Source organism: Pundamilia nyererei, unplaced genomic scaffold (assembly GCF_000239375.1).
Source record: "Pundamilia nyererei isolate P.nyererei 1_Seehausen unplaced genomic scaffold, PunNye1.0 scaffold00002, whole genome shotgun sequence".
NCBI classification, from domain to species: domain Eukaryota; kingdom Metazoa; phylum Chordata; class Actinopteri; order Cichliformes; family Cichlidae; genus Pundamilia; species Pundamilia nyererei.
Window position 1 is genome coordinate 1,234,607 of NW_005187403.1, and position 14,560 is coordinate 1,249,166.

The following is a 14,560-nucleotide window of genomic DNA, read 5'->3' on the forward strand; positions in this document are numbered from 1 at the left end:
GCATTTAGGGTCGCAGAGTAATCATGGGCGTGGAGATAATGCACAGTCCACCCTGGAGTTAAGAAAACAGCTTACACTCCATGTTTGCCCCCCACTCACACACACACACACACACACACACACACACACACACACACACACACACACACACACCTTTCTTCTTTTCCCTCCCTCTCCTCCTTTTCTCTTCACCTTCAGGCTCCCTCTTTTCCTGCAGTAATGGTTTCAGTGGCCTCCTGATTTGCGAGTCTATTCTTGTTTAGCCTCTTAGTAAAGAGGACACAAAGGCCATGCCACTTTTAGCAGGCAAGCGAGGAGTCCATGCATGCGCTACAGGAAGATGTGAAGCTGCATTGGTTGCCAAACGACATGTTATGTAGCTAATGAACAGTGTAAAAAGAGGTGTGCAAAGTTTATCATTAGAACATTTTGCAAAAGTTTCTACTGCAAGTTGGAAAACCGCTCTGGTGCATGCGAGCTGAATAAAAATAAACATATTTTCTTGCTCACGTTCGTTGCATGAAGCCATTCAGACATTTAGTTTTGGTTTGATTTGTCTAAGTTCAGAGGTAACTGCTTATTCGCAAGAGAAAGAAAATTGAAAGCTGTTGACAGTAACTGTGCTCCTATCTACATGATTTATGCACATGTTAAGCACTTGAAAAATTCTTGAATGAAAGTCCAAACAAATCCCCACAACTGTATTGCAAGATGTTTTTGTATCAACTGCTAAAAAAATATACAGGGAATGTACAGTACAGTAAACAGTAATGTACCGTCTTTTGTAAATACAGTTTGGTACTTTAAATGCTAATACCTTTCAGGAAAAAAATATTCATTCATATCAATATATAAATATTAATACCCTATTTTCTAATTTTTAGTTAAGTCAGACTTGAGTCTCACTGTGATGCTTTAGTACAGCGGTCCCCAAACCCCGGGCCTCGGACCGTGAGTGTTGAGGCTCAGGTGTGAAATGTATAGTTTTCAGGGTTTTTATCGTTTACTCGGCTTTCCTTGCTCTTTTCACGTGTGTTATGAATAAATCTTCTTTTTTTCGGTACGGGTACTAATTTTATTTTGTTGTATTTATCCGCGACACCTTAAAGGCCGTGGCGCAAAAAAGGTTGGATACCGCTGCTTTAGTACGTCCACAACTTAACTCTTAAATGCACATAGTCAAAATAAAGAAATTAAAAAGAAAGAGTAGCAACGTGAGTTGAAATTGTAGCAACCCAAGGTGGTGGTAGCTTGGGTTATTTACACAGTGGCAAGTTCAAAGACTCATGGGAATGTACATGCTTAGGCTCAAATCATTAATTATGTAGTGCTGTGATGTTTATTTTAGCTATTTTGCATTTAGACTTTAATTATTGTGGGCGTGTGATGTGGTTTCCAGCTTGTGTGTGGCTAAGTGTAATGTTAAGGTTTAACTAGCAGTGGACCACCATGATGACCAAGATTGCTGACTAAATCAAAGATGGACTCAGCCACCGTGATGTCACCCATTGATTTGGGGTTTTTTGAAGCCTCACTGTTAGTGTTTTGGCCATCACATTGTTATTGAGAGGAAAGGGTGGCCTGCTAAATTATCAGCTAATGCTTACAAGCTACATTTATAAACTGTAAGGCACAGACAAACACAGTATCGGTTAATTAGTGTTGCATAACAGACTAATAAAGTAGAATGTCACTCCTCAAAGCTAAGGCACAACTTCCTTGGACATATAACTTGATCCAAAATGCACCAACAGCACGAACATGGCAGAAAGATCCAGTGAAGGGACAATATTTAGCAGAGGTAAGACTCAGAAGACACCAGTGGGTACAGCTCCACCCGCCATCTATGTGGATGACTGGATGGCACACCCCTTCACCACCCTTCATAGCAACCCCAAGTTGCTATTAAGATATGAACTATCAATAAGGCCAAAACTGCTATGTATTCGGCTATAAAAAAATGTGCTTTGTGTTGTAAAGTTGGGTATTTTCATTTTTGGGACTCTGTGGAGCCTGACTTGCTTTTGGAGCCAGGCCCAAGTTGCCAATACACAACTGCAGTTTTGGCACTTACACACCAGCCTCACTTTTCAGCCTTTGACGTTCTTCCTTGGTAGTGATGAGTCATGTCCATTCAGCGTGTATCTTCAGGGTGTTAAATACAGGAGCTTTTGGATAACCGTGTGGTGAATAAAGAGAATGGAAATGTAAAGAAACTGATTTCAGGGTACATTGGTGAGGGTACAGAGACATTTTCCATTTTTATGGTGATTACAGAAGGTACATTAAACATTATAATGGCAACCAAACAAGTGACTTTGTTTGTAAAATCTATATTATGCAGCACAGTAGTGTCATATCTTTTACTATATGAAAGTGTTGTTTTACATTTCAGTAGGTACGCTGTAAAATAATGTAAAATATCAACAACTTGCACACTGTGGAGCATCAGTATAGTGTATTTATTACTCTATGCAAACTGTAATGCTGCTCTCCATCAGAATGGGGTGATGTGTATTTGCTTTTCTGTATTTTATTGTCATTTATCATCCTAAAGCGGAATCCAACTAGCTTTGCTGTCATTTAAAAAGGACACTTTTTAAATGACAGTAATGATAAGTGGAAAAGATGTGATGGTAAAAAAAAAAAGTAATTTCTCTAAATTGCAATGTAAATACCTGAGCTGTTTCAAACTAATGAGGAAGCTTAAAGCATATCATATTTCTATAACTGGTGCACTTTTAATTTTTCATCTTGTTGCACCCTCTCCTGCCATTGTTGAACAGCATTTAATTGCATTTTTCTTTTTTACAAATTTACTTAAAATGTCAAGTAAAACTTAACCGAAATGACTGAGATTATCCAGAGTGACAGGATTCCCCTTAATTTATTCTCAAATATATGAAAACCTGGGAAAAACTCAAACCCAACATGAAATAAATAGAAAGTACTTCTCTCTCTCTCTCTCTCTCTCTCACACGCACGCACACAGGCGCACACACACCTGCTTTGCAGTGTCATATGATCCACTCTCCAGTCACCTGTAGATGTAATCTGTGAAGGATCGCCAGCAGTCTCCCTATCTGACCTGTCAGGCTTTAGGGGAAAAAGAACCTGCGACACCTGGATTGTGGAGCGTTTTTAACTTGAAACGCCCTCTCCTCTCCCTTTTCCCTCTTTTCTCTCGGCCTCTTTCTCCAAGTCTTGCTTTTGGAATGAGAAAAAACAACTCTATTTTCTGTCAGTTTTTTGTCAGAATACTAGTTACATGAAATCCAGTGTATAAACCTTTTCCAGCAATATCCCCGTTTAAGTAAAAAACAACAAACATTTAGGAGCAAATGCTAAACTTGACTTGTCCTGGTGAATCTATAGCCATGACTAGCTGACTCTCAGCACTGCTGCAAACAGTAGCTTATGTATGGAATCCCAGTTTTATGACAGCGAGTCCTAAGAATGCTTTGCCTCAACCTTGTGTTTGTATGTTTGTCTGGCATGTGTGTTTATGTGTGTATGTCTAGGCCTGGCCTCAGTGGCTGGAATGTGTGAGCCAGAGAGGAGCTGCAGCATCAATGAAGACATCGGCCTCGGTTCTGCTTTCACCATTGCGCACGAGATTGGCCACAAGTGAGTTTTAAGAGTTTTTAGGATCCTAATATAAAATATAAAACTTGACATTACTCCCTGATGCGTATTGCAGAGGTGGTGGGACCAAGTCAGAGGGCCTTAAATGGCTTGGTTTTGAAGGCACACATTTAAATTACTTAACAGAACTTGTCTCATTAATTTAAAGTGGTGCAGCTCTGTCTACTTTGACTTGAGAATTATTATCCCTTAGTTAATCCTTATCATGGCTTGTAAAAGTTTTCCTTTTTTGTCTTTATACTTTTTCATGATTATAGCATAATTTGCCGTGGCACCTTACGCACATCCACAATGAACTTACACCCCGACAATATTCATTCATGGATCCTTTTGATGACGTCATGACTGAAAAGACCTTTTTTAATTCAGAACTTAAACTTCTCTGGTGGCATAAAATCCCTCAATATGAGTATTGGCACTGCTGATATCAGCAGATTTCTAAGCAGGACTTGAAGTTCTTCCTTTTACATTTTTGGGAATGAAACTTTCCACAAATGTAGCACCTTTTATAGCAGTTTTAGGTGTTGGCAAATGCCCTCTTTTTCCTTAAGGTCGTCTTCAAACCTTTTATCACTTTCACGACCTGTTCTTAAACAAACATTACTTACTGCCTGGTTTTGCCGGACTTGCATATAGTCTTCCCCCCCCCCCCCTTGCAGACTGTAACTGCACATATTTCCTCATGCAAATGTCAGTGTCCGCATACCTCGGCCTCTTTCTTCCTGAATAATGATGATGTATTAGTCTGTGTATTCCTCTCTCGAGAGTTAGGCAAGATGGCGATTTCCTTTATTATGTCTCATGTCTGCTTCTGTTGTGGGGCAGTTGTAAAAATAGTCTCTGCTTCTAGAGGATGTATAAAAAAACACACTACAGCGGGGTTTCGACTGGCCTGATTTATTTCCCGAGTAGGGTAAAATGTCATAAACGCCAGCCTTAGAAAAACAGGTTCAGTCTGTGCAATGTGGTTGGGTTTGTTATATACATTAGACCTGATTCGCACCACTAGACTGTGAGGGAAAGTTAAGCTTTGATATCCTGCTGTAATGAGAAACTTTTCTCTCAAATGACAGATGAAGTTTTTCTGAAAATGAATTGTTGCAACCATTGATAGCCAACATGAATTCAGTGGGAAAGAAACTATTTCGTAGCTTTCAGAACAGTGTTCAAAGTTTGGAGCTGCTCATTGTAATGATCTAAAGGGTCTTGACTCCTCGCTCCAGTCTGTGCTGACTTTCCTTCCCTGGCTTGCTCAGACCTGCAGGCAGTGATTGACAGACAGGCATCCGAGTGGTGATTAGAACTTCTTTCCTGCAGAGCCCCAGACAGGGTTTGACCCTTGACCCCTCCACACAGCTGTTTTAGAGCCAATGAGCTCAATCTTTACAGCCACAGAGGTTGACATCCACAATCCAGCAGCCTTAACTGTCCAGCGAGATCCCATCTAAACTGTGCAATTAACTACCACTTTCAGACCAGATGGTCATTTCTCCCAGCTGCATTAATTCCTCTTCTTATTTATTTTTTTCTGTTTTAGTTTTGGGATGAACCATGATGGGATTGGGAATTCTTGCGGTACCAAAGGTCATGAGACAGCCAAACTGATGGCTGCTCATATAACAGCCAACACCAACCCTTTCTCCTGGTCTGCCTGCAGCAAAGACTACATCACCAGCTTTCTCGAGTAAGTGGGTGATATGGGTGGTGGTTGTTCCCTGTGGGCCTGTGTGTGTGTGTGTGTGCAATAGAGAAAAAGGTGCATTCCTGTTTTCCTTCCACAGCTGTCTCTCTTTACAACCCGCTGCCACTGGCTGGTCCATGTGGCTGGACCCGCTAGGCTGCTTTGTACACGAGGCCTTCCCCTACTTATTCACATCCACTTCATCACTGAGACTTTTGCCAGACCTCCTTGCGGCTGCGTATGATAACTGAGTGCTTTCCACCCCTGCATCCTTGCACCACAAGGCGGGTGATGTTAGAGCTCATGTGGGTTCTCGGTGGTGATGTGTAGGCCAGCTGCCTTAAACCACTGCTCTGCTGTTTTATATATTGGCCAAAGGAGGCAAAAAAAGGAGAAAGAATTGGAGCACATAAATAAACGAGGCAGTGATATTTGAGTCTTGCCAGCCTGGCATAGGAGAGGACACACCAATGTTTCTTTTCCAGAGGCTAGACAAAACATCTGGAGTAACAGAACAAACAGATAATCGTTACAATGACAGACTTCTACACCTATTTCTGCACAGCATGATTTAGAGGAGGCGTGTCAGTTTGAAGCCTTACTTGAAATTCTACTGCTCTTCACGCTTGCGAATCCCTGATTTTTATTTTTTCTGGCACTTTTGTCTTTTTATTAGATGGCAGAGACTCTGAATGTCTAACATCAGTGCAATATAACTACAGTCATGATCTTTTTTGCTCCACAAATTCTTTTTCCATATTTAAGCCTATAGCAGCACAGAGCAACTCAGCCGGCAGCAGACTTCTGTCAGAAATCCAGCTGTGTTATACTAGTAACGGCTATTGTAGCATGGAGCTGCTAATGCCTTTTTAATGATCATAGAATGAGGTCAAGGACCCCCTTAACTTTGTAGCATTTGTGGGAGTGATAAGATTCTCGTGTAGCTTTATTGCTGCACAAAAAAATTGCGAAACTCAAAATGTTTGTTTGCAAAAATGGAATAGTGCTGACCGTGCAGAGCTAGTAGCACAAGACCACCACGGAAACAGGAAAGAAACTGACAACAATGGAGGAAAGTATAAAATGGGCCAAAGGTTATGAATGATTTCTAATCTAATCTGATGTGTTGCTTTGCTGTTTATGTTGTTTTATCTTATACTCCCATAAACAATTAGTCGACAGGGTTTATTCTGATGGATATTTAGATTCATACAGCAGCATTTTATTCATTTATAATCCTTCTCCTCGGGTACAAGATGTAGAAAATCAGGATCCATCATAAACACCTTATTGTATTGTGTTATCTCAATAGACCACTTTCCTCTCAGAGTGCTGGCTTAATTGTAGTTATAAGCATTTCCAAAAGTAGAATGGGTGGTGACTATCAGGCCACTGTCTTGTGGAACCAGCTACCAGTTTGGATTCAACAGACGTACACCTTCTCTACATTTAAGATTATTTATTTATTTTTTAAAAGCTACTACCTTTAGAACAGGTGACGCTAAATCATCCCTTAGTTATACCTCTGTTGGCTAAAACTGCAGTGGAACTCACAACACCCTGAGCATTTCTTCTTCAATGACTTCTTTTCACTTCCAATGCCACTAACCTTTGTTTGCTGTCCCCCATAGTCTGTTTTGTCCTGTCTGTTTGTGGTGTCTCGTTTCTCCTCTTTCCTCTTTTGTCTTTTCCCCTCTGTGCCCCTCCCTGAACCTAAGTAAGTCTATACCTTATAAACTACCTTGTCCATAGCTGGTAACATTATCTCTGCAATGTCACCTGCCTTAGACAGCGAGCAAGAGGTCAGGGTATATTTTTACCTTTGAGTTCTAACACTAAGAAACTTTGTATCTGGTGCTTCTGCTGTCTGGTTTATTGTTTGGTTTATGTGCAAATTCATTTTTATGCTGATTTTTTTTTTATGCTTCATCTGACTTGAGATAACAACACAGAAAAACATTAAAACATTAGTATGTTGTTTTTGTTTTTTTGTTGTTTTTTTTTAGTTTACCCTAGATAATAGAGATAATTTTTGAAAAATGGGCCTGTTATGCTAATTTTCAACTCCCTATTTTTATTCTTTAGATACTTTAGATACTTTTCAGGATTAAGTAATCCTTATTTATCTCATATTAGCCTGGGGTGTTGCCTCTCTGAAAAAAGCTTTTGTAGTTACATTCCCTTTAAGCTATACTTCTTTTGATTGGTTGCCGTTTGTAAACAGGTTTGTATATTTCAACTCAATTCAATTCAGTTTTATTTACACAACACCAAATCACAACAACAGTCATCTCAAGGCGCTTTACATTTTTCATAACTAAAAACTACAACAATCAGACAAACCCCTATGAGCAAGCCCTTGGCAACAGTGGGAAGGAAAAACTCCCTTTTAACAGGAAGAAACCTCCGGCAGAACCAGGCTCAGGGAGGGGCGGCCATCTGCTGCGACCGGTTGTGGAGAGGGGAGGAAGACAGGATAAAAGACATGCTGTGGAAGAGAGACAGATAAGAGCCAGACAAGTATGATTCAATGCAGAGAGGTCTATTAACACATAGTGAGTGAGAAATGTGACTGAAGAAGAAATTCTCAATGCATCATGGGAATCTCCCAGCAGCCTACACTACTGCAGCTTAACTAAGGGAGAATTCAAGGTCACCTGATCCAGCCCGAACTGTATGCTTTAGCAAAAAGGAAAGTTTTAAGCCTAATTCCACAGAAGAGGGGCCTGAAAACTGAAGGCTCTGATTCCCATTCTACTACTTAAATACTCTAGGAACAACAAGTAAGCCTGCAGTGTGAGAGCGAAGTGCTCTAATGGGGTGATATGGTACTACAAGGTCATTAAGATAAGATGGGGCCTGATTATTCAAGGCCTTGTATGTGAGGAGCAGGATTTTGAATTCAATTCTGGATTTAATAGGGAGCCACTGAAGGGAAGCAAATATAGGAGAAATATAGCCTAGAAGTAATAAATGCATGAATTAGTTTTTCAGCGTCACTCTGTGACAGGATATTTCTTATTTTAGAGATATTGCACAAATGTAAGAAAGCAGTCCTACATATTTGCTTAATATGTACATTGAAGGACATATCCTGATCAAAAATGACTCCAAGGTTCCTCACAGTGTTACTGGATGCCAAGGTATTGCACAAGTACAATAACCTCAGTTTTATCTGAGTTTAGAAGCAGAAAATTAGAGGCCATCCAGGTCTTTATGTCTTTATTGCTGTATGTTTGGGATAATCATATTGGATATATCCTGTCTTTATGATGCTGCTTAATTGCACAAACATGCTGACCTTGTTGATTGAAATTTCAGCAATGTTTCAGATGCAAATCTGTTATTGTTGTAGTATTCAGTACTGTGCAAGAGTCTTGAGTCACTTGTCATTTCTTTGTCTTTTGCTTCCATTTGTGAGTTGTCTTGAGCAATCATTCTCCAGCTTTTCTTTGGACGCTGGCTGCTTTTTCACTTGTAACTAGTCCATGTAACTGACTGACACGTAAAAGACTTGACACAGGACCTAAGAGATGCATCTAACCCCTCTAGTGTTTTCTGAAATGGTTTTAATGGAAAGGTGGCTGTCCAGAAGATGTTCATAAGAAAACACACTCTCTCAGGCAAACTACCAAGAGAGACTTATAAACTTTTAGATTTTTCCAAAATACTATGTTTAATTTGTGTTTGCAATTGTTTTCAATAAATTGCTTCACCTATTCCCCATTTTACTAGCAAAATATGAAGAAAGGAGATGTGACTCAAGACTTTTGCATAGTACTGTACATTTGACAGAAAATAAGAAAAAGCCTCCAATTTAAGGTCCATGTGAAGATTAAAAGTCCATTTTAAGTCTGTTCCTGTAATGAAACCAAAGGGGCCGTAAATGTTTCAGTACTAACAGCTTTTCTTTGCAGTCATAGACACCACACTTTTTTTTTTCTCTGCAGTTCAGCTTCATTTCTCAGTATTAAGACCATGAGAGCAAATTCATAACTGCAACCTTGTGGTGAAGTATTGGTTACAAGTCTGCGGTGTGTCTGTGTGTTCCTCTGTTTGTGTATTCATGTTTAGTTAGCGAGGCCCTCCAAGAAAGCGGATAATAGCTGCTGTGGTTGTCAGATGATGTTTCCGGCTGAAAGCTGTTAGAGGAGGGTAGTGAACAGCACTTGTGACAGAGATGACAGTATTAAATGCCAGCTTCCAAATGGGACACAAAGAGCTGCTTCTACTCTGCGCTGCCAGGTTCCTGACGATTTCTGGCTCGTGTATCCGAGAATCACTATTTAAAAAAAAAAAAAAAAAAAAAAATTACCCAAAAGAGACAAAGCTTTTTTTACTTCACCTTTGAGCAGAATAGACTATTGCTTAACTTATATTATATGCATATTTGTATCGATCTGCGTTTTAGGTTTTAGTTTTATTGCCTTTTGCTTTTACAAAAGTGTTTTGTCTGTAAACTCAAATTATCCTCCCTTTCTCCCCCTCAATCAGAATTTTGGATATTGCACATGCATCTCCCTGCCAAGTAAACAACTTTGGCTGTGGTATTGGCCTAGATTCACCATCTTGCTCGAGCAATATGTGGTGCTTTGTTTGGGTTTTTTACGAATGGTTTATGAATGCGCTCACAGTTCAGTCATAGTTTATTCTCCAGAGTTTGCGTGCCAGTTTGTTCTAAATGTTAAAAGGAAAGCAGTTTGGCTTCATTAAACTCTCCGAGACCACATACTGCAATGAATTTCATATTAAACGTGTACCTTTTGTTAATAATTGTTAGGTTATACTGATTTAAACATACTGCTGCCTCACAACTTATTGGATGCACTCAGCAGGCTTAATATCTTCGTGAATGACTAGTCCCAGAGTACAGGGATAGCTGAAGTTCCTGCTTGCTAGAAGACGTTTCCGCTCAGCATAATGAATTTGGCTAAATCCACTGGACAGGAAGCCTTTGCGACGATGTCAAATAATAGTCTCTATGTTTAAACTTTGACTATTTTGTCTCTCTCCAAACTAATAAATACTGAGGCTTGCCCTTAGTACACAGGGTGTCTGGGGGCCTCATAGTCTGGCTTTTCTGCCTCTGCCTGTGATGAGAGGGTCCTCCGAGGGACAAGAGTAAAGAAAAAACATTATTCCTTTCAGTAACAGAGAATAGAGCATTAAAAATGCAAGAAACGGAAGAGATTAGAAAAGATAGAAAAGATTAGAGAAAAGAAGGATGACTTGCTCTTCTTGGTCTTCAGCGCTGAAAATAAAACATACACAATAAGTTCTATTTGGTATGTAAACAAAGATTATATATAATATATTTTGTTTATGCATTCTTGTTCAAACACCAGGAGTCTGTGAGTTTAGACAGGTAGTTACAATGTGAAAGTCAATTAAATGAATTTTTATGATGATTTTTACATAAATTTATACGTCAGTCAAAATGCTGTCTACAAAAATAACTGGAGAGATTTAATCTTGAAAACCAAATTACCAAATTTTGTGTTGTGCTAATCATATCCGGGTATTTAATTTATCTTAATATTATTGTTGACTCTTCCCCTCATTTTCATTCTGGGCCCAAGTTGTAGTTTGATCAGTCATAATGTGTAGCACTTACAATGTTGTTGTCACCAAGCCCACTTTGCCTTTAAAGGGATGAGAAGCATTCCATCGCATGCTACAGCTGCCACATCTGGAAGGAACACATAGTTCTTATAGTAAACAGTCATGGTAATACTTTGCCTCGAGATAATCCTCTGACTCAGGGAAGACCAGTGGATGTAGTCTTTCATAAAAAAAAATCTTTTATAACCTCATGGCAGCAAGTGTCTGTGCTGGTAAAAGTATTTTCATTGTTTTAACTCCTAGAATACAAAATTGCAGTGTGTGTGTACGTGTGTGTGTCTGCTTTTGGTGGTGTACATGTTGTACATATTTTTATTTGACAAAACAGACTAAACAATCCTAGGTCTGGACATAAGATCCAAATCTAACTCCAGATTTCTTTCTTTATTTTCCTCAACTGTCATTTAATTGGCAGTCGGTGGGCTCAGTCTAAGGAGTCATACACACAATAGTGGAGCACGTAGCCATATAATCAGGGAGGGCTGGCCATTCTAGGCTGACAGCCTGCACCCTATTGCCTTGGGTAAAATGTCTGCTTGTGCTTCAACACTTCATTTGATGAAGAGGCGTTGATGTCTAATATCAGCATTAATTACATGACTTTTCAGATCTTTGTCAAAGCGTCCTATAACAGTAGTTTGGTACTAAAATTAAAGGAGTCACAGAAAACTAGCAAAGGTCTCAGAGGGGATTGACTCTAATTGTTCTGGTCTTGGCATCTCTAACTCGGCTATTATGCAAGTGTAGAAAGGTTTCTTTGTGTAAGAAACAATCCTATTGTAGGTTTGTTTTTTTGACAGCTCAGGTCGGGGGACGTGTCTGGACAATGAACCTCTGAAACGAGACTTCCTGTACCCAACAGTGGCCCCGGGGCAGGTGTATGATGCAGATGAGCAGTGTCGCTTCCAGTATGGAACCTCTTCACGCCAGTGCAAGTATGGGGTAAGAAACCAGCATCTTTCAGACTACTCTCCTCCTGATTCTTCCTCTTTACACTGAGAAAATGGGATCTCTCTCCTATATTATGTCTAGGGCAGTTAAAATAAAAATTTCTAGTTCCCAAGCGCAAGTTTAGGAACGCAGAGTTCACAGTGAAATATATATCACAGTAGGTACAATACCCAAACATTGCTAGACTCTACTTTCAAAGTGGAATAAGGATATAAACAACCCCTTGAATATTTGCAGTAATTAGAAACAGGCACAGTAATTTATTAAATGTGCAAACGTACATAGAAATGTAATATAAGGTAAAAACACAGTTTGTAGAATTCTAATGAGCTAGAAAGTCGATATTTGCTATAACCACCTTTTTCTGTATTTAGAATTCTAACAATGTTGACAAGAAATAATAAACATAATTCCCTGAAATGTACACCCAGACCATGACAGAGCCTCCATCGGGTTTTAACACAGCAGCAGACTGCTGTACCTCTCTCCTAAGTTTTCTGTTATGTGTAGACACAGCAACTGTTCATCCCTTGAATCAGTAGGCTGTTTATGCTTGAATGATTCAAAAATGAGTGAAAAAGCAACCAATGTCTAAATGAAGAAAAAAAGGACACTGGAAGACAACTGAAGAATTATTGCTCAAGACCTTTTTAAAAAATATTACAAGCCAGTCGGCTCCTTGGAAGGAAAATAGAAGAAATAAAGAAACAGAAGAAATAAAGATGGGTGACTCAAATGGTAAATGGCCTGTATTTATATAGCGCTTTACATATCCAGTCATCCACCCATTCACACACTGGCGATGGCAAGTTACATTGTAGCCACAGCCACCCTGGGGCGCACTGACAGAGGCGAGGCTGTCGGACACTGGCGCCACCGGGCCCTCTGACCACCACCAGTAGGCAACGGGTGAAGTGTCTTGCCCAAGGACACAACGACCGAGACTGTCCAAGCCGGGGCTCAAACCGGCAACCTTCCGATTACAAGGCGAACTCCCAACTCTTGAGCCACGATCGCCCCAAGATGCTTTGCTTAGTATTGTACATAGAAATATTATGCATATATTGGTGTGATCTTCAGTGTCCATTAAGAATGAATATAATCATTGGAATCATTAAAATTGCTCTGTCATAGTAAACCTGAGCATCTTCACACTATGATGCAAAGCATATGGGGTCTTAAAGCTAGCAGTCTCATTGTTGTCTCGTCAGCTCTGATCCTCTGATTTGATCTGGAATTGTGTAGATTTATAGACACATTTTCATGTCATTTGCCTTCTTTTCTCTTGTTCTCACAGCTGTTAGACAACACCAAGAAAAACACTCAAAGAAAAAGCAGCAAAGAGCAACTGATAAATAATTTTTGCCTCTATTTAACAAATCCACCCTCAGCCTGCTGAATTAATTTATTCTGACCAACTTGCTTTTGCCCTCTTTCCTAGGATGTGCCTTAGCAAAAGCAAATGTTGTGTAACTAACAGTACATGACTGCTCTGTCATAGTAAACCTGAGCATCTTCAGATTTTAGACTCTTAAGGGATCACTTAAAGTTAAAGATTTTGTAGAACGAGAAAGTTATAAAATTTGTAGAACAAGTAATTAAAGATAACTAAGAAAAAGTCCTTCAGAATTTAATGTTGTGTAATTATCATTGTTAAAAACTTTTATGTGGCTACAGTGCGAACAGGAAGTGCTAGTATCTACTGTAACATGTCTTTCCATGTTGGCGAGTTGTCAAAATGGACCTGTGATGTCAATAACTTTCCATCAGGTCTGTAGAATTGTACTGCACATTTGTTATCTGACCTTATAGCCCCCATATCATATCCCCATCTGGAAAGGGCTGAGCTGTCTGAAAAGTAAATGCAGAAATGCCAATCTCTTTAGCACTTATTGGTTTTCTTGACATTTTGATTTCTTTTAACTGCAATATAAAAAAAAAACATGCAATATATCCCTACACACTCTCTTATTTTTAATAACTATCTAATTTATCTGGACACTGAAACTAACAAGTAACCAAATTACACTTTCACAAGGAAATAAAAAAGTTGTTTGAGACGGTTGGTCATTTTCATTGGACCAAATGAGTCCACTGACATACTCCGGACTCCAGTGCATTAGGTGGTTGTAATGCAGAAGAGTTTGCAGCAAAGATTGCGCTATGTAAAGCAAATGACAGACAACTGCAACAACGGTCAGCACGGGTGGGTTTTCAGTCCTGCTGCCTCTGATTGTGGTTTACAGCTTTCCAACCTGGGCACTGAAACTGGAAAATAGATAAATAGAATGGAACACAGAACTTCATTTAAACCCTGCTCCCTGTGGTAAAAACAGACTGATTTAGTCTAAGGTCCTGAGGAAACTTCTGCAGAAATGAGTGTGTGAAAATGTACAAATGTACTTCATCCCAGTTTACTAACCATATTGTGTCTTACCATGCCTTTGAGTGTGGTTAACCTTAAGTGTTAAGTTAAAAAAAAAAAAGTAAGAGAAAATCTCATTTTTTCATTATTTCCTCATTTAGATTAAAAGGGGGTGAAGAGGTTATGGACAGGATTTCTAGGCGCAGCCAAGTGGCGGAGGGCTTTCGCTTTGGTGGCCTCAGAATCTCATCTCTGATTTTTGCGGATGATGTGGTTCTGTTGGCTTCATCGGGTGA

At 39.5% G+C, this 14,560-nt stretch overlaps 1 protein-coding gene across 1 annotated transcript in view; it reads left to right on the top strand.

Annotated features, from left to right (window-relative positions):
- Positions 1 to 14,560, top strand: part of adamts6 (ADAM metallopeptidase with thrombospondin type 1 motif, 6) — a 74,604-nt gene that overhangs the window by 9,824 nt on the left and 50,220 nt on the right. Inside the window, exons 9-11 of the mRNA XM_013909050.1 lie at positions 3,522 to 3,627; positions 5,183 to 5,329; positions 11,749 to 11,890. Coding sequence (XP_013764504.1) covers positions 3,522 to 3,627; positions 5,183 to 5,329; positions 11,749 to 11,890 — 395 coding nt within the window. The remainder of the gene's footprint in view (positions 1 to 3,521; positions 3,628 to 5,182; positions 5,330 to 11,748; positions 11,891 to 14,560) is intronic.